The 19,773-nt window shown below is 34.5% G+C and overlaps 3 protein-coding genes across 9 annotated transcripts in view; 1 reads left to right on the forward strand and 2 right to left on the reverse strand.

Annotated features, from left to right (window-relative positions):
* Positions 495-5,210, forward strand: LOC107645246 (TMV resistance protein N-like). Of its 2 annotated transcripts, XM_016349233.2 has the most exons (6): positions 495-1,267; positions 1,820-2,912; positions 2,992-3,267; positions 3,392-4,450; positions 4,556-4,781; positions 4,890-5,210. In XM_016349233.2, exons 1-6 carry the CDS (start codon positions 801-803, stop codon positions 5,015-5,017), a joined length of 3,249 nt encoding a protein of 1,082 aa, XP_016204719.1. In that variant the 5' UTR covers positions 495-800; the 3' UTR covers positions 5,018-5,210. The 2 variants fall into 2 exon arrangements, with proteins under 2 accessions (XP_016204719.1, XP_016204718.1); XM_016349232.2 differs by having other exon boundaries at positions 496-1,267; positions 4,556-5,210.
* LOC107645245 (E3 ubiquitin protein ligase DRIP2) lies at positions 5,655-11,789 on the reverse strand. Of its 4 annotated transcripts, none has more exons than XM_016349229.2 (8): positions 11,501-11,789; positions 11,172-11,393; positions 10,430-10,529; positions 9,068-9,404; positions 8,465-8,907; positions 8,307-8,357; positions 6,936-7,008; positions 5,655-6,453 (listed from the first exon to the last, which is right to left on the reverse strand). In XM_016349229.2, exons 2-8 carry the CDS (start codon positions 11,284-11,286, stop codon positions 6,280-6,282), a joined length of 1,293 nt encoding a protein of 430 aa, XP_016204715.1. In that variant the 5' UTR covers positions 11,287-11,393; positions 11,501-11,789; the 3' UTR covers positions 5,655-6,279. The 4 variants fall into 4 exon arrangements, with proteins under 4 accessions (XP_016204715.1, XP_016204717.1, XP_016204716.1 ...); XM_016349231.2 differs by having other exon boundaries at positions 11,601-11,749; XM_016349230.2 differs by having other exon boundaries at positions 11,172-11,742.
* LOC107645243 (magnesium transporter MRS2-I) overlaps positions 14,759-19,773 on the reverse strand; it is a 9,757-nt gene continuing 4,742 nt past the window's right edge. The window contains exons 4-14 of one of the 3 annotated variants that reach the window (XM_021103656.1): positions 17,501-18,169; positions 17,376-17,405; positions 17,177-17,291; positions 16,952-17,073; positions 16,417-16,491; positions 16,067-16,294; positions 15,934-15,978; positions 15,767-15,811; positions 15,641-15,670; positions 15,291-15,410; positions 14,759-15,099 (exon numbers count right to left, since the gene is read on the reverse strand). In XM_021103656.1, the coding sequence (XP_020959315.1) occupies positions 15,013-15,099; positions 15,291-15,410; positions 15,641-15,670; positions 15,767-15,811; positions 15,934-15,978; positions 16,067-16,294; positions 16,417-16,491; positions 16,952-17,073; positions 17,177-17,291; positions 17,376-17,405; positions 17,501-17,707 (1,104 nt within the window). In that variant the 5' untranslated portion in view covers positions 17,708-18,169 and the 3' untranslated portion in view covers positions 14,759-15,012. Of the gene's footprint in view, positions 15,100-15,290; positions 15,411-15,640; positions 15,671-15,766; positions 15,812-15,933; positions 15,979-16,066; positions 16,295-16,416; positions 16,492-16,951; positions 17,074-17,155; positions 17,292-17,375; positions 17,406-17,500; positions 18,170-19,773 lie in introns of all 3 variants that reach the window. The other 2 variants (XM_016349226.2, XM_016349227.2) reach the window with 2 other exon arrangements.

Here is a 19,773-nt window from a genome sequence, read left to right on the forward strand (position 1 = left end):
TTTACTTGTTAGCTTTATTTATGAGAACTCTCTTGGAGTTATTTGATATATTTGCTTCAACTATATTAACTTGACTTCCTTAGAAGAAAAGTAAGTGTGATTTTTTCAGTAACACCAGTGTTTAAATATGAAAATATGCAGTATTATATATACTAAATTTTGAAGAAGGTTAAGGCCTAAGGTCATCGATTAATTGCAACATATGTAATATGGTTAATTTGAAAAGAAGTCAATGTAATTTAGCTAAATCTGGTGACATTTTCCTTAGAATAATACCATGATATCTTTTTTCTTTTGATATATGTTCTGTTTGGTTATACTGTTACTGGGACAACAACTTTTCTTAGATTTTTTATTTTAATATGGAAGAGTGAATAAAGTTTTACGTTAATGTTACAAAAAATAGAGTTTTACAGTGTTCTGAAGACACTGTTCTGTGCAAGCACAATACGCAGAACACGTATTGCATTGAGAATGAGTCAATATCCAAAAAAATTAACCACTTTTCTTTCCTGAATTAGAATCCAATGAGTCAATAAGTCTTCGCCAAAAATTTTTTCTTACCTTTTTCTTGGATACTTCGTGGAAATCAATCCAGATTCCAGCACAAAAAATAAATTAAATTAAAGTAGCAAAGTGGAGTGAGTGATATTGAAAGTAACCAATCTTCACCACACTTTCCTCAAAGACTAAACAAGCCAGGCTCAAGAAATAAGAAACAAAAAAGCAAACTTGCATTATAGCAGCAATAAGTTTCAGAATCAGAAGCAGTACTATCACACCATTGCAAGGATCACAGGATGGCAATCAGCACAAGATGGACCAACCATGTTTTCTTGAGTTTCAGAGGTGATGACACCAGAAAAGGCTTCACAGACCACCTTTTTGCTTCCCTTGAAAGAAGGGGTATCAAGACTTTTAAGGATGATCATGACCTTGATAAGGGAGGATCCATATCTGTGGAGCTCTTCAAGGCCATTGAAGAGTCCATGTTTGCACTCATCATCCTCTCACCAAACTATGCTTCCTCAACTTGGTGCTTAGATGAGCTCCAAAAGATTCTTCACTGCAGGAGCAATCTTGGCCAAGCTGTTTTTCCCATCTTCTATGGTGTTGATCCCTCTGATGTGAGGTATCAAAGAGAAACCTTTGGTGAAGCCTTCAGAAAACATGAAGAGAGATTCAGAGAAGACAAGGACAAAGTGAAGAGATGGAGAGATGCCTTGAAAGAAGTTGCAAGTTTCTCTGGTTGGGACTCTAAGGATCAGTAAGTAGACCCATCATTCTGATTAAATTGTTATATATTCTGATGAGTTTAATTTCTATGCATTGATTGAGTAAACGAATTTCCCAGTGTCATTATATCAAATGGTTATGTTTGTTAAAGACTTTTTAAATAGTAAGTAGCAGAGTCAAACATTTACTATAACCAACTTGTGATCAATTTCATACCTGTTTAGTATACTGAAAGTGAACCTTTAAGAAGTCAGAAGTCTGTTTTACATTACATGATGATAAGTTAATGGTAGGTAGCTTTTGTAACTATTGTTATCATTAAGGGGAGTATAAATTACTCTGTGACTGTGATGTTTGTCATATTGATGTTGTTATGTAAACTGGCTGTGTTGAGATAAAAGATCAGACTTAGTCATGGTTTTAAACTGCGGTTATGGTCGCGTAGAAAATTTTGGAAAAATGTATATGAAACAGCATAGCAACAATAATATTGTGGTTGCAAACTGCAATTTAAAGTCATCTCATTGATTCACCAATTACCATCTCAATGCTTACTTTTTTGTTCCATTCCCTCTCTGTACAGACATGAAGCAGGACTAGTTGAAACAATTGTTGATCACATACAGAAATTGCTGATTCCGAAGCTGCCAACTTGCACAGATAACCTTGTTGGGGTTGATTCAAGGATAAAGAGGGTGATTTCACTCATAGGCATGAGGTTGGATGATGTTCGCTTTGTTGGCATATGGGGCATGGGTGGCATAGGTAAGACTACAACTGCTAGATTAGTCTATGAATCAATTAAAGAGGAATTCCAAGTTAGTTGCTTTCTTCAGAACATTAGAGAGATGCATGAGAAAAATGGCTTAGTTCAAATCCAAAAGGAACTTCTTTCTCATCTTAATGTAAGAAGCAGCAATTTTCATAATTTTTTTGATGGGAAAAAAATAATAGCAAACTCTTTGTGCAATAAAAAGGTTCTTCTTGTTCTTGATGATGTAAGTGAATTAAGTCAATTGGAGAATTTAGCAGAGAAGCAAGAGTGGTTTGGTTCAGGTAGTAAAGTGATAATCACAACCAGAGACAAACACATTCTGGCAACACATGGAGTGCTAAAAACTTGTGAGATTGGAGGCTTATTCTCAAATGAAGCTCTTCATCTCCTCTCTTTGAAAGCCTTCAAACAAGATCAGCCTAAAGAAGGGTATTTGGATTTGTGCAAAGAAGTGGTTGAATACACTAAAGGCCTTCCACTAGCAATTGAAGTGCTAGGTTCCCATCTTCATGGAAGAACTATAGAAGTTTGGCATAGTGCTTTGAAGCAAATAAGAAGTTTTCCGCTTCCTGAGATCCAAAATACACTGAAAGTAAGTTATGATGGTTTAAATAGCCCCGAGCAAGATATGTTTCTAGATATTGCCTGTTTTTTCAAGGGCATGGATAAAGAAGAAGTTACAGATATGTTAGAAACTTGTGGTGGTTGTCCTAAAATTGGAATTGAAATTTTGATTGAAAGAAATTTGATAACTATTGGTGCAACCAATAAGTTGCAGATGCATGATTTGATTCAAGAAATGGGAAGAAATATTGTATTCCTAGAATCTCCAAATGATCCAGGCAAACGTAGCAGGTTATGGTCTCAAGATGACATTGATCATGTATTGACAAATAATAAGGTAAGTGCCTCTTTTTCTAATACTGGATGTTTGATTTAAGATGCATCATGCATGCAACATTTACATTCTGGTTTTCTAGGGGACTGAAGCCATTCAAGCTATAGTTCTAAACATAGTTCAACCATATGAAGCATGCTGGAGCACTGAAGCCTTCTCCAACAGCAATCAAGTAAGATTACTCAAGTTATGTCAGATGCAACTTCCTCTTGGCCTCAATTGCCTTCCTTGTTCACTCAAAGTTCTTCATTGGGAAGGATCTCCTTTGAAAGCTCTACCATTTAGTAATCAACTGAATGAGCTTGTTGACCTCAATTTGTCTCATAGCAAAATTGAACAACTTTGGCATGGAAAAAAGGTCAATTTCCTCAACTAGAACTTGTGTACAAGATATGCTTCTTTATATCTTTTTTTTCTTCTCATAATCACAATATCTCCAAAAACTAATAATTTTTTTTCTGTCATATTTATAACTTTGACAGATTCTTAAAAAGCTAAGGTTTATCAATTTGAGTTTCTCCAAGAACCTAAAGAAAACCCTTGACTTTGATGGGGTTCCAAATCTTGAATCATTGGTTCTTGAAGGTTGTACAAGTTTAACGGAAATTCATACGTCCCTTGTACATCACAAGAAACTTGTTCTATTGAATTTGAAAGACTGCAAAAGGCTCAAAGCTTTTCCAAGTAAATTGGAGATGTGTTCATTGAAAGATTTAAATCTCTCTGGTTGCTCAGAACTGAAAATACTTCCCGAGTTTGGCGAAAACATGGAACTTCTATCAATGCTTTCTTTAGAGGGAACTGCTATAACAAAGCTACCATCATCAATTGGAAGTCTAGTTGGCCTTACTCAATTGAAGTTAAACAATTGCAAGAATCTTGTTTGCCTTCCAGACACCATTCATAAACTGAAGTCTCTCAAGATTTTGAATGTTTCCGGATGCTCAAAAATTCGCAGCTTGCCGGAGTGCCTTAAGGAAATAAAGTGTTTGGAGGAACTATGTGCAAGTGAAACAGCAATAGAAGAACTCCCTTCATGTGTCTTTTATCTAGAAAGCCTCAGAGTAATCTCATTTGCTGGTTGCAAGGGGCAAGTATCAAATTCAATGGACATGTTTCTCCCTTTTAAGTGGTTGTTTGGAAGTCAACAAGCTCCAACCGGATTTCGCTTGCCACCTTCAGTCTCCCGCTTATGCCTTTTGAGCAGTGTAGATTTAAGTTACTGCAATTTATCTGATGAATCAATACCAGATGACTTTTGCCATTTATCTTCCTTGAGGATTCTAGATCTCTCTGGGAATGACTTTGTTAGCATGCCTAGGAGCATATCGAAACTTCCAAAGCTTGAGTATCTTGATATAAATTGGTGCAAAAAGCTTGAATCTTTGCCAGAGCTTCCATCAAGCATAAAAGAATTGGATGCAAGCAATTGTGCCTCACTTGAAGCTTCCAAATTGAATCTATCCAAGCCATGCAACCTCTTTGCATCACCTATACAATGCCACCTTCCTATACAAGAAATTATCAATCGCCTTTTTGAGGTTTGGTACCCTACTTCTAAAAGTCTTTATATTATTGTGTTTGGTAGTTGGGACATGATAGAAATATAGACACTGCAAACTTAACAAACATTTTGTGCATTACAGGGACTTAGCATCCCAAAAGCAAGATTTGACATGCTTATAACTGGGAGTGAAATTCCATCATGGTTTGTCCCTCAAAGATGTATTTCCTTTGCAAAGATAGCAATCCCTCAAAATTGTCCTGTAAATGATTGGGTGGGATTTGCTCTGTGTTTCATGTTGGTAAGTTATGCAGATCCACCTCAAGTGTGCAATCATGAAGTTGAATGTTATTTGTTTGGGCCTAAGGGTAAGATGTTCATCAACTCCAGGAATTTACCTCTTATGGAGCCATATTGCCCTCACCTTTATATTCTTTATCTGTCCATTGATAAATTTCGTCACACAATTTATGAAGGTGGTCACTTCAAAGAAATTGAATTTGTATTGAAAAGTTATTGCTGCCATTCATTACAAATAGTGAGGTGTGGGTCTCGATTGGTGTGCAAGCAAGATGTTGAAGATATTTTTGGAAATCATTCCTAGCTTCACTTTCTTGCTTGGTTCTTGTTTTTGTTGATAGACATATTTCCACTTATTTATTTCTATTTTTGTAAAACAAGACAACATCCAATATGCTCTCAGTTTCAACAGTTAAATGATTGTATAAGAACTTGCACCAAAATAAAACTTTTACACTCCACAGCTCATGTATGAATTAGTGAATATAGTTAAGCCACAAGCCACAAGTCACAATGGATTATTTGTACAATGTGTACAATGGGTTATTGAGTTACAAAATGAACATCTTCTATACTATCTAAAATAACCATCCGAGTAGTAGGGATAATAAACATCCTCCCAAAAATTTAAATTGATTTTGAGGTTCACCAAAGATCGAACTCTTGACTTTTCGGATCTAGAACTCTAATACTAGGTCATGATACCACTCATCCCAAAAGCTTCAGCTGATAAAAAAAGGTAACACTAATGGTTATATCTCTAATACTCTCTAAACCTCCATTATTCGCATTGTACAAATATTCCATTGGCTCCTCATACTTTCCCAAACAAATTTTATCCTGATGATATTGTCTACATGATCAAACAAGCTGCGAATCTCACATCCATTTAAAGATATGCTGCAATTCAATAGTCTTAAGCACAAAGCACACGAATAAACTAACCACTCATCCATCCATTCCAAATTTGTTGACAACACACTAATATCTTGTCATAAAGCATATATGTTAATATGTATTTAGCCAATTTATCTATACTTAAATACCTTTTGATGGTATTTTTCAGTAATTCTTTTTCACTCTCTCTAATGCATTTATTTCTAGTTGTGGAGTATAGTAGGATCATTCATCCATTAAAACATCTATCAAAATTAAAAAGAAATTAAAAAATATCCTCTCGATTTAAATGTCAAAATCACAATAAATAATCTCTCCTAACTACACATGGTGGCCTATACATACTTTATATCTCTATGTCACATGCGCATTTCAAATTATTGGACCAAAGGAATGGGGGAGAACATTGAAAAATCATGTTGTAATGATCATTACAATGACCAACCTCATCATGCTACAGTAATGGCAGAAGGATTATGCTTCGTATGGAGGAGAGTTCCTTATAATTAATTTATTTGGCCCTTCTTATCCTCCAAGATATAACTGCTTTTGGCAACAATGGTGCCAGAAGAAGAAGCCATGTTCAGTATCCATGCAGGTGGGGAAATTATGCTGTGGTCAACATTTTCAAGGTGCATTAAAAATTGTGAATTTTGGGGGGAACCATGATCAAGGATGTGGGACCTTCCGAGCATAGGCCAGGACCATCACAAAATCCTTTGCTGATGACCCAATGGTTGCTGGAATCCGCTGTGACGTGGCGGCTGAATCCAGCCACAACTCAACCAAATTTTGTAGCCGCAGTGTAGGGAGCACTGGTTGCCCCATACATTTAATCTCAATCTGTAAAAAAGAATCAACTCAAGAATGAGTAACATGTGTAAACTATTACCATTGCTCTATTTTGAATTGTAAGAAGGAATGACCAGAACATATAAGCCTTATTCCAATAGGGCAACCAGTACGTTGGAGGCCACATGTATCAGATGATGTTCTAAGAATACTCTAAGAACATGTATCAGAACAGTAAAGAGTGGTGATTCAAGATTGTCTTTGACTGATCAAACATGTCAGGAGCTTAAAAAAGACAAGTAGAATACTCTAAGAACAATCGAATTGTGAATAATTCATTGAAAGAGATAAGTTACTCCTTCACAAAACCCCAATACATCAATCAACACTATTCCTTTTTACCCTCCTTTTTTAATCAATCATTTTTCTTCATCAAAATCGGTGGCCCACCTCAACTTATGCGTTATGTGAATTGCACAATTGTGTGCAAATTTGATGTCTTGTAGATACACTAGAAAAGGAGAGAGAGTTACCTCTGCTTCACTGGTCAGCTCTAGTTTCTTCACTAAGTATTTTTGGATAAATGAGACAGGTATGCTTCCATCCCTGTTATAAACAAAAGAAACATTCTGGTTCAGTTACACCCTACAGTTTTGGATCACTAAGCTAGTTAGAGTGAAAATGATTTCTCGAGCGAATTTAGTACCATGTATAGGTGTAGTGTGTGATCAATAATTCACTTAAAGATCATTACCAAAGGCTCACCTTGGTAAATTATTCTTACAACAGTTTAAATGCTATTGTATACACAATCAATCAATATAGTTGATGTTTAATGCAAGAAATCTCATATTTCTTCCTAAGGCAATTTTAGATATGTAATTGACTCCATGAATACTTTCTTTCTAAAAATGGAAAAGATGAGTTATAGCTGTTTTCATTTTTCTTCCTTCATTTCTTTTTTTTTTTTCTTTTTTTGGAAGAGAAAAATTGCAACATTTATATTTGGCAGAGTTTATATGAAATCTGTTTAGATAATATTCACACAAAAAATTTCACTTGACCACCTAGGAAAAATTGAAAATAAGATCATCAAAATGCATCTATGTATTTCTGCAGATTTCTAGAGAGCATATTGAGTTTAAAATCCACAATTATGGCCCATTTTCTTTTCGAGGTAATTGAAATTCAGTTTTATTTTTTATTTTTCGTGTATTATACTAATTTTCTTTGATATGCTCATCTTCTGACAAATATACAACTGGTAGGAACAATCATGTTATTCATGTACCAACCACAAGGATAAAGGACAAATGAAGGAACAAGGCGAAAAGGAATGGCTAAAGAGGAAGTTAGCCTGTCCTAAGACCCAATTATGGTCCCCAATCTGAAGAATGACAAATAATTGAGGATAACATGGAATGGGATAAAATAAAGAAAAGAAAATACAATCTGAGTGATAGTAAATGCTGCAATCTTAATAGCTGACAACAAAGGTGAAAATTCCCTTACTGTGAAAGACTTTCTTACAACTACATCGAGATAGTTGTCTTTTGAGTTACAACCATTTTATCTTAAAATAGACAAAATGAGAGGCCCAACTAGAGTCCGTGAAATACATCTTGCTTATTCAGCTTGCATTGATATTCTCCATGATATAATTAATGGACTGCTAAATCATTTACATTATACTGAAGCACAACTTCTGAAGGTCAAAGCCATTGACTTTTTCTATCACTCAAGATGCTATGTAAAATTTACTATAAGGAGAGGGTTAATTTAGAGAAAAATTAGATGTCCAACACTGCTCCAAGCACAATACTCCTATTTCAAAATCATGCAATAAATCAAAACTAAAGTAATAAAAGGCGGCAATACAGGTAAGAATGCCAGAAGGAACTTACTTTATTCTCACATAACTTGAAGGAATTTGAGGCAAGGGTGCGTCTCCTTCCCTGATACATTAGTATGAAATAAGTAAATATAGAAATGTTCCCTAAAATATGTATATGATTTAAAGATATAAGTTGTTAATTTAAATTTCAAGGATATATAATCTCACTGGTTCTCAGAAGCTACTAAGGAGAACCAAATTGGACAACTCCTTAAGTGTTTACTGCTGTTAGAATCCAGCACAGCTTGGGGTAATATGCCTGATTCCCCAAAAGGGGGTTCCTTTCTACGCCGAACTCTACGCGATTTATTGGGTTTCACTGTATCAGAAGAGACAGGACAACTGCTAGTCTTTTCATCCTCAGTCTTCCCCTTGCGTTTATTTTCCTTATTTTTTATTTTTAGCACTTGAGAATCAGTCTCATTTACTTGAATGGTTTCTGGTTTAGCATCAGACCCTTGTGCATTAGACTTGAAAGATTTGCTCCTACTTGCAACTTCTACTAAACAATTCAAGGGTTTCCAAAGATCCAATTTTGCATCCCATGATTCGGCACCATTCTCTGTTCCTTTATTTGGTAAGGGTTGACTGCCTTCACGAGGGGATGAACTCTGCAACAAGAAAAATTAAAAATAAAAGTTAAGTATACTATTATAAGAACTAATGCCAATACAATGTGGAAAATCAAATGAAGTAATGAACTGAAATGATAAATAAATAAGCACTAGATAGTGAGTTGAAGGATAAAAGCCGGCTCATCTCTCCTACAACCTGTCGAGTATCTTCAGCAAACTTATTTGAAGTGTCCGGTGAACTTGAACTCCCAGGATGATCTTCTAGTACTTCTTCCTCCTTTTTAATGGACTTTTCGATGGAAAAACTAGAGGATCGCAGACTACCAGCCTTTCTTGTAGGTTTTGTTCTTCTTCCTGTCATGGTTGCTTGTGCAGATACCCTTGGAGTGCTGACCACCAAAGATGAAAGAGATCTCTCCTTTCTTCTAGCTGGTAACGGTACCGAGGGGGCAGCAGGTTCAGGTGTCTTTGTCACCTTTCTTCCCTTTAAGGGGAAAACTTTGGCCCTTACATCTTGCAAACTGTGGTCTGGCCTGGTAATCAGAAGACAAGGTCTACAACTCAGCATGCAACAATCGAAAAGAGAACACCACAATCATTAGTTGTGTGTGTCTTTTTTGTTTTTCTTCCTTAAATACTGCTCTCTCTGCTTCATTACCAACGGCTGTTATTCATAACAGTACAATTTCGTTCAAAGAAAATTCAGAACAATATCTTTTCCTTTTCCATCTTGAAGATTCATCAATTCCATGACGATTTCCCTACTCTTTGATCCAACTTAATCAATATTCACTCTTAAGTCACATTTTTTGCTGTCATTTTTTAAGATAATTGAGAAATACTAAAATTGAACATTCTCAAATAATAACATATCTACCAGTTGTGGTCAACAATGTCATTAATTTGATCTGTAGATTGAATAACCACCCTTTTACACTGTTCATCTTACTCTGTCGCTGTTTCCAACTAATAATTCAAATGAAACTTTATTAAATGCAATCATGTTACCTTATCCATAGTTCTTACTATTTATATTTTTTAATAGACAGATGAAATCTATGTCGCGAAAACTTCTCGATAGAAGTTAAAACATATCAGCATCAATGTATATAAATTATTGAAAGATGTCAAACTAAATGCATATAATTTCCAGTTAATGACAAATTGCTCTGAAGAGAGCCGATCAATCAAGTTAGTTTTCACAAAGTAACAAAATGAATATAATTTTATCTTATCCTGATAGGATATCTTAGCAACAGAAATCCTCATTCTCTTGCAGGTCATTGTTGTATGATCTTGACACCCTCTTTTACCCGTATTCCTTCCCTTGATGGTGTTTCAATATAAATGTTGAAGGATCAACATTATTCAACAGTTTTACAGACAAATCAAACATATAATTTGTTTTCAAAGGAAGCTTTAAAGCATGCATAGTTGTATCTCAATTTTTAGCAGACTTATAACAATGATATAGCAGCTTGTATTTTTCTTTCTTTCCAAAGGAAAAAAGTAGTAGAAGGGGTAATTTGGGAAAGTGGCAGAAAGAAGAGGGTGTGACCTTAGTTTTTCGAGTGGAACACAACCCAAGTCAATGTTGCATATTGGACAGCACTCTAATTCCTCATCTGTGATTTTATCATAAATGCACTTCCTGCAAACTAGTAAACGAAATCCACAAAGAAACAAAAAGAAGAAAAAAAAATATCTATTAGTGGCGTGGCTCACATATATTGATATATCCTTTCCTTAAAGCTCTAGCCAATGAGTGATGAAACGTTCAGAAATAAAATTTCACACAGAAGATAGCTAACCAACTAGAACACCAATTAATTAACCTTAAACTGAGAATAATAATAACAACAAAATAATTACATAGAGAAATATTTCCAAGCTCCAAAATGTAATAAAGTTAGTTGCATTGCATATATTAATAGTAATGTGGGTGGTGGTGCCACGAGACCAGTGTTGCATGAACTGAAAAAACTAGTCTAAGTGATTTTACAATTTTACCATAAATGAAAATAATTGAGGTTAGTTGTAGTCAAAAGTTTAAACACCCTCTTTAATTGTATATATAGGATAGAAGTATGTAATTACAAAAGTAACCCCTCCATGAGGATGAGGGGGGTGAAGAAAGAAAGAAGAAGAGTCAAACTCAAAGCAATTGAATGAAGGCAGAAGATGAAGAAGAGGCATGAGAAAGAAAAGATTGAAAATTTGAGGAAATTAAGATTGGATTGAGGGAAATGGGAGAGGGGATTTGGAAAGGGGGTTAAGTAAAATGAAAAGTGAAAACTCACACGTGTGAAGGCATTCGGATATGGTGGTGGCTTCTCTGAAGAGCTTGTTGCAGAGGGGGCAAGTCATGCATGCCGCAATCGTCTCCCTCTTCACCTTCACCACCCGATTCGCCATTCTTCGCCGCTTGTTTTGGTTTCACTCACGTGCATCCACCCTCACTCGGTGCATGCTTGTTCCCACCACCCACAAATATTTACGTCCGTTTTGGTAACAATCACATCCTGCATTATTATTACACAAACATGGCTAGCGTAAGAAAATGGAACAAGAATATTAATCGCGATAATAATATATGCAAGATATATGTATATTTCAAATATATATGGACCTATATATGCATAATAATAATAGCGATCGGAGAATTAAGAATGTGAAGATGGATGAAAATTTGGGATTCAGAGAGATGAATATGAAAAGGGAGATTGGACGTGGATTTGGGAGAAGGAGTTGTTGTGGATGATCTGAATCCAGCTGAGAAGGGAGTCTTCGTCGAAAAGAGCATGAACCAAAGCCAAAACAACCGAGTCTGTTTTTTTCTTCTCTCTCTTTCTTATGTCTTCTTCCTTTTTTTTATTTTTATTTTTTATTTTATTAAAGACATGTTTCACACTTGAACCAACGACAGCTAGAGGAGTAGGAGGGTGTGATACCATGCGCCGCGGGGTTAACGTGCGCGCTAGGTGATGGACGGCGTGTCATGCGGGGGGAAAAGAGCGTGCATTAACATGCGCCAAGGTCTACCATACCCTCCTCTGTGCTATCCTAATTAATTACTAATAATTACTTTACTACTACTATTAATTTATTCATATTTCACATTCAAATATTATAGGGGCCTACTCCTACTATACCAGCTGCTTCTCATCAACATATATTAGTATACATCCACAATTATGATAAACTTCTTGAATTATCCGTTAGCTGAACTTTAAAATTTTCAGATTATTTTGTTTATTACAAAGGAGAACTTGTCTATTATTTTGAAGGTGTTGAATCCATTCAACTTTGTTTCGAGAAGCTTCCTTTACTGGGTCTAAAATGTGTTGCTAGGACTAACTAATGCTACATTACTAAACACATCGTTATTAATTTATTATGAGAAAGTCGCTAGCACTTTTAAAATCTTATCTAATAAAACGGAAAGAGTACATACACAAAGATAATAAAATTGTGAAAGAATAATAAAAGAAAATAAAAGATGAAAAAATTTTATTAATTGTTGATTGATTGAAAATTGTAAACTATAAAAGTAAAATTAAGTATATATAGAGTATTGGCTTATGAAAAATAAAAACAAATAAAGATAAAATAAAGATAAAAATAAGATAAGATAAAGACTAAAACTATAACTGAATTTGTGTATTCTACTGGGTTGAATTTGTGGGTCGTGAGACGTTTTATTATTATCATGAGCTAAAGTGGAAGAGTGGTTTGATATTATTAGTATTTAACCAATAAAAAAATTGAATAATTCCACATTATTAGATGTAATCTCACACTATTAAAAATACTAATGATAACTAATTAATTGTTATAAATTACAAAACTTGCTAAAATATTATTATATTACTAAAATATAACAAACTAATAAAGTTGTTCAACAAAAATATGGAACTTGGTCAAAATAGTTGAGAGATGAAATTAAGTGAAATAATCCTAAGTTTATGATCAAAATTGTCACTCTGCCACGAGTTTGGACGTAAAATAATCTAACACCACTTCTAAAAGAAAATAAAAAATAAAAAAATATATACGTTAAATAATTTGACAGTAAAAATCAATTTTGAGCTTTCTAAATAAATTATTTATTTATGCATGTTCTTATATATATGTGTGTACTTTTGCAATCTAATATGCATGTATCCCTATTTGCACTTTCTATATTTTTTCAACTGACTTAACGAATACATTTTATTATGATTTGGAAACATCATTGATTTATGTTTTCCTTCTACAATTACTGGTTGCACGCAGTTAGATCTTTTCTATGGGAGGTTGCAGCAACAATTTATACATTCGGTACGACATTATGTATCAATTTTTTTCTTTTGGCATATAGAAATAATAAAATAATAAATATACAAAATATTTCTTGTCTATTTCAAACTGGCAGTGGGAATGTTTTAATTTGCTTGTGGTTCAAGTTTGGTGACGGTAGATTTATCTTCTTCGTCCTCCTAATAGGGCGAACAAATAGAAATCAAAGAATAATAGCAAAAGAATATGTATTAGACACTATTGGTAGTTGGGTTTAGATGTTGAGGGAAAAGTCAAAAAGCTAATTCGATTGGCTTTGTTGAAAAATGGGAGAATCAGGGTAACATGTGATCTTCGTGATTTGTTTATTAACTGAAAAAGGGTCCCTCCTCCCTCTTTACAAATCTCTATCTGTCTGACACTGTCGACTTTCACACTTACTAGTTTCTAGTATAACTTGATCCTTTTAACTTGCTATTCAAATTTTAAATTTGAAGTATTATGAATAGAGAATAGAGAATTGGGAGCTTGAAACAATAGAATTGTATATATTAACAATGAAAAACAATACTCATATTATTCAATTTTCATTTTTGGGAACATATATATATCATATGGTTATCAAACTGGTAATTCTTCGTCTCTTTTTTGTTTAGCTTGATGCCAATTTGGTGCATTTTTGGCTAGTCATGAATCTGATGCTTGGAATTTAAATAAGGTCCTTATGCTCATTGCATTTCTTTCGAGTGATATTATCTCTTTGAGTCGGTTCCAATTTGAGGAGGAATCTATTATGTTTCTGGACCCTTATTAGGAGTAGTTGCGTCTGCTATCTCGGTGTTTTTTATATTCTAAAAAAAAAAAGAGTGAATACCTCACCTGACCCCCTGATAATTATCTCGAAAAGATGATGAGATTCTCAAGAAAAAAAAATACTCAATCCAGTTCTTAATTTTTTTTTTTTGGGATTGATTAGTCCCTGTATAAAAAAAAAAACATTTTTTTTGTACAAAAACCTCATTGTCCTTTCGAAGTAATTGTCAAGAATCAGATTAGATATTTTTTTTGTCAAGGGCCTCGTCGAGATAATTGTCAGGGGCGTTTCGGGTTTTTTTCAAAAAAGAAAAAAGGTTCTTCTCAAGAGTCAAGATGTAATGTGAGTACGTGAGTGGCGACTCTACCGCTGCACCAACACTTTTCCATAGTGGTGTAATTTTTAATTGTATTTTCCATTCTACCAAGCGTTCATGTTTCAAGGTTTGCTAAATGGCCTAGCAGTTGGAATAAATTCTATGTCTAATTGCACCTGTCACAATTCATATTTGTTTTATTATTTTTGAAATATAATTATGATTATGATGATGATATACAGAAGCAGCAGAATATATAATGATTAGACCAAAAGGAGTGGAAGTCAGCGAGAAAGTCAGAACATGTGATGGACATTGTAATAATATGATTATTGTAGTACTAATTGACATAACCGCATGCGCATCCTGCATCCAAGGGAAACGGAATAGGCCCATAATCTATCACTCGCATCGGTTTGACCAAATACAGACTTAAACATGAAAACGGTCATAAGAGAGGATAATGCTGCACTAAAATGTAGGTAAAATATATACTCTTAGATTATTGGACTGCACTTTATCTAATTTAATTGCTAATTCATCAACAATCATATACAACTTGTCAATTGCTCCAATCAAAAAAATAAAATAAAATAAGTCCCCACTTGCTAGATAGATAGCAGCTTTTGAGAGAGAGAAAAGATTGAACAATTACTTGGATGACATGATACAAAAAATTGTTTGGGTGCACGCATGGATTTCAGCTTCCAACATGAACGAATCTCTATGCGTTTCAAGACCCCACAAGTCCTTTGCGTCGGGCATAAGTTACTATGCTTAAAAACAAAGATGCACTAACCATTCCCCCAAGCATCACCACCTATAGTTACCAAATTTTCAACTCAGAAAAGTTATAAAAAAGAAAAGAAAAGTTATATATGGCAGTATTAGAAAAAAATAACGTAGAATTTTTGCCAAAGGCTATAAAAGTATAAACAATGCTGCGTAAATTCCAATGGTCTGGCAAAGGATTTTCTAGAAATTTTTATGAGGGATATGGTATGTACCTACCCATTTAAACATGTATCCGTGACCATCTTTCCATGTATATGGAATGTTCATACCAAATATTGCTCCTACCAATGAATATATGGACAGACACACAGTCCCCGAGCTAAGGAACAACTCTAGCTGTCAAGAAATAATAAGCATAAACAATACCCTTGGTATTTAGACACATTAAGAAGATAATCATGGCCTTCATATAGCAACAAGTTTTTCAGTGTGTGTATAAAGAACTTAGTGTAAGGCTCCCAGATATAACAGAAAGTGGAACAGAATCAAGATAGAAGCTAAGCAGTACAGAAATGCAGTAGAAATTAGAAGAAGAAGAATGGAAATAGTTTGAAATTTCATTTTACCTGAATCAGTTGATTTCTGTGACTGTCAAGCTGCATGAACAAATTACATATATTATGAACAGTGTCAATTATCTAGGCAGCAAAAGTTATCTTTCATATACATGACCAAATGAATATCGTATATACCTGTATGTTGATATAATCTTCTGTGTCATCAATATATTCACGCAACTGCATTTGCAGAAGTATCGAACATCAAAGTTTATCATCACTCTAGTAGTGTTAATAGAAATCATATTGGAACTTAGTATGAAGGAAAGAAAGAAAATGCAGTAGTACTAGCTAGTTCATACTGTGTTCAATTTATTCAATGTGCCGTCGATTTGGGTGAAATATGCCTGCAGGTTGCACCATAGAACAATTCACTAATCACTAGAACAAACAGTATCATGATCAAAATTAATATTGAATACTTGTATATATAACCTCAAGTAACATTTCAAGATCCTCAACATCATTCTCCACTTGAACTGAGGTTGCTGTACTCGCTTTGCTTGATCTGTGAATCTTTGAATCTGGATTTGGAGAGCTAAGAAGCCAGTTTGGAGCACCAAAACTACTTGCAGGAGAAGATAAATTAGCCAACTTTTTTGATAAGTAAAGATCAGCCATGTCATCATCATCATCAAGTAGGTTTTCTAGTTCATCTCTTATCTACATGCAATAAGCTCGCAAAATTCAGTGCAAAAAACAGGATAACTCTGGATTCTATATGAGATACCTAAAAACAACTTTGTTTTAATCTCTAGATGTTATTTTAACATATATATATATACCTTCTGAACTCGATTAGTCAACCTTGTCATTGCACTCTTCAGTTTCCGCACTCTATCCAAATTACGACTGCTAATCTGGATATAAATTTCATTCAACCAAAACCATGAATTATTAATCAGACGACAAATCAGAAATGCATAAGCAATACTTTTCAACTTTACTTTCTTAATCGAGCTCTGATAACATTCATTAGCATATTACAAGTTTTTTTACAACAAATATAAGCACATCACTAATTAATAATAGTATATGAAAAATAAAGAAAGAAAAAAAAAATCTAATCCAACTAGGAAAAAGACAAAATTTTCCGACAAAACAATGTTGTCGTGTCTGGAAATTTCAAAGTAAGTCTCGTGTTTAATTGGGCATATAACAGGGGAAAGCAAGGCATGCATGTGCTAGAAAACAGAGATGATAGTATCCAAGTTCTTCTGTCCTACGTAGCCATTTGGATAAGGAGGCATGTTATGTGAAAAATCTATGAACCCCTAAAAAAATGGATCTTTATTCTTTAGGCAGTGGTTTTCTCGTTACCTGAGATGTGAGTTCATCCAAAGCTGGATAAGCAGCAGTCTCTAACTCGATTGTTCTTGCATCAAGGAAACTGCAAATTGCTTCCAATGCAACTTCCAATGCTCGGAACTCAAACGGAAATTCTACAAAGAAAATAAATAAAATGATTTAAACATATTTTTCCGGAAACTATTATTATCGTTTATTTATTTGGATAAAGCTGACCGTTATCTTGCCCTTCTCCACCTCCTTCACGGTCTTGAGCAGATGGTTCTTCATCCCCGGTTGATTTGGGTAACCGCCTTCGAAATTCTTCAACAATCGGCAGAATATCATCGTCCATTGGATCCCTAAGAAGCACCTAAATTAAAAAAGATAGATGCGGAAATTAAAACGAAATTGGAATGCTGCTGCGCTAATTCGAAGAGCAAGCTAAGGAACATACCTCTTGTGCAGTGATAATCGCCTTTATGTGCTGCAACAACAAGAAGTCGAATAAGTGATTAATTGAAGAGATAGAGAAAGAGAAAGAGAGAGAATTAAGTTGAAAATTGAAGGGGAATGAATTGCCTCTAAATTGAGAACAATGACTTTCTCTCTGCCGAGAATGGCTGAAGGATATGAGAGGAGAGGGTCGAGAATTCGAAGGTCCCTAGCGTGAATCTCAACCATGCGCATGATAGCATACTTGTCCACATCCAGTATGGTGCCTGTGCCATCCTTGTCGAGCAAAATCCAGCTTCTTGAAAGGGCGGTTTTCTTCAATTGCAGCTCCATTGGAAGAGAAAGAAGAAAAGTGATGGCATTCGGAGGAGTTATGGAGAAGAGAGTGTTGCATGAATTGATATTTCTGACACATAGTGGGGTTCTCACTTCTCACTCGCAGTATAAATAATGCATGATTAACACGCTTACATACATGCCTGCAAACTTTTCTCTCTCTTCATTTTTATTTTACTTGTAGAAAGCATGTGTGGACTTTAACATTTGGACCCCATCCAATTTACCATAGGTGTAGATAACATGTGTTACTAATTACTATGATGCATGCACCACATACACCAATAACCAATTACATATGTTTTTCTGACCTACCCTACCCTACCCTACCCTTGTGTCGTTCTTTGCTTCCTGTTACTTCAATCGTTGCTTATGAGACCGTCGTGTCCAGTGGTTGCAGTTGCACCGGGCCACTATGTGTGTTGGAAGTCATGGTAATCATCATAGAATAGCCTGACCCTGACAGCATAGAATTGCCAATTTTGTTAATAGGCCAAGAGTCGTGCATGGCTAGCTAGCCACACCCCCAGCCATTCCTCGCATCACTATCCACACGGGCCTACGCTCACACACGTATATATACATTCACTTTTCTTCTTGTTTACAAATTTTTATTTTAAAAAATTATTCTAAAATATCGTTAGAAAAATTTAATTATTAAAAAGAATTTTTAATATTAAAATTATTTAAAAAAAATTATGTGACATTTTTCTTGTTGAAATAGATAGATTATTTTTTATAGACATAAAATTGACAATAATATTAAAATAAATTTAAATCTTTTAAATTTTAGATTTTTACTTTAGAGGATAAAGTGAGATCTCTCACTATTAAATATTTTTTCTCTTATATTTTTTTTCATTTATAAAATAAATAATGATAGATCATACTTTACTCTCTAAAGTAAAATTCAAAATTTAGAGGATCCAAATCCTATTAAAATTATGGTTATTAAGTTGATAACAATAGTTATTAAATTTATCAGTTGAGAATTCAAAATTAATAACATTTAAGTTGAGAATTCAAAATTAATAACATTTAAGATTGAGTTATTATTCGTTACGTAAAATAAATAAAGTTAAGAAATTAGAATTTAGCATTTAGTGATATATTGATCATAAAAGAATAAAATATTAAAATTGATCATAAAAAAATAAAATACTGATATATTTGATCAATAATTAAAACTAATCTGTAATTATAAAAAATGAATTCTGATAGATTAAATTAAGGTTAAGTATGATTTTGGTCTTTAAAGTAGAGGTTGAAAATTTTTTTCGTCCTAAACCCCTTTTTTTTACTTACAAAATCGTCCCTAAGATTTAACTTAATTTTAAAATTATTTTTCAGACGAAAATACCCTTCCCCTTTCTTTCCCAAAATCAACCAGAAACAGAAGCAGAACCAAAAGATAAAAAACAGAAGTAGAAGCAACAACAATAAAACAACAACTAGACGCAAAAGAACAACAACAATAGATCATGTATACAGTTAACCATTTCTTAAAATCTACTAACAGAAAATCAAAATCCAGCTAAACTAATCCAGAATCAAATCAAAGAACTAAGACTAACCAAAAACAAAAACTAAAAACAAAATGGTAATCTGGATTATGAAGATAGAAAACAGAAAAGAGGGAACAGGGGAGGCAGTGGTGTCGCAGCAACAGTGACAAAGAAGCAAGGGTAGTGCAGCAGCTGGTGGAGCACCAGCGGTCTAAGCATGACGGGAAGGGGCTGGACCTGCCGTCAGTTCTGGTGTTTTGGTAGCTCTAGTTCCTTCTACGACAGGGATTGAAGGATGCAGGGGCGAGATGGCGCGAATGGTGCTGGGTGGAGATGGTGGTTCGCGGAGTTGAATGAAGAAGAAGACCACGGTGTTGCTAGGGTTAGCGCGAAGGGGAGAAGAGGGAAGATGGTCGTGGTGGAGATGAGGCTACAGATAGTGAGAAAGAAGGGCTCCACGTTGTTGCGCGGTGGTGAAGCAGGGAAAGTTCGTCGGCGGTAAGTTCTGGTTCGAGGAGGTCCGAGATAGGGAAGAAAAGAATGATAGGGGAAGGTCAC

This window comes from Arachis ipaensis, chromosome B06, assembly GCF_000816755.2.
Source record: "Arachis ipaensis cultivar K30076 chromosome B06, Araip1.1, whole genome shotgun sequence".
NCBI lineage: Eukaryota > Viridiplantae > Streptophyta > Magnoliopsida > Fabales > Fabaceae > Arachis > Arachis ipaensis.

Coding starts and splice junctions, on each gene's coding strand:
- LOC107645245 (XM_016349229.2), bottom strand. CDS start 11,286: ATGGCGAATCGGGTGGTGAAGGTGAAGAGGGAGACGATTGCGGCATGC. Junction 8,908..9,067: donor TTGCTGAAGATACTCGACAG/GTTGTAGGAGAG, acceptor TTCTTGTTGCAG/AGTTCATCCCCTCGTGAAGG. Junction 6,454..6,935: donor AGCTGACCAGTGAAGCAGAG/GTAACTCTCTCT, acceptor TCTTTTTTACAG/ATTGAGATTAAATGTATGGG.
- LOC107645246 (XM_016349232.2), top strand. CDS start 801: ATGGCAATCAGCACAAGATGGACCAACCATGTTTTCTTGAGTTTCAGA. Junction 2,913..2,991: donor ATGTATTGACAAATAATAAG/GTAAGTGCCTCT, acceptor CTGGTTTTCTAG/GGGACTGAAGCCATTCAAGC. Junction 3,268..3,391: donor AACTTTGGCATGGAAAAAAG/GTCAATTTCCTC, acceptor TAACTTTGACAG/ATTCTTAAAAAGCTAAGGTT.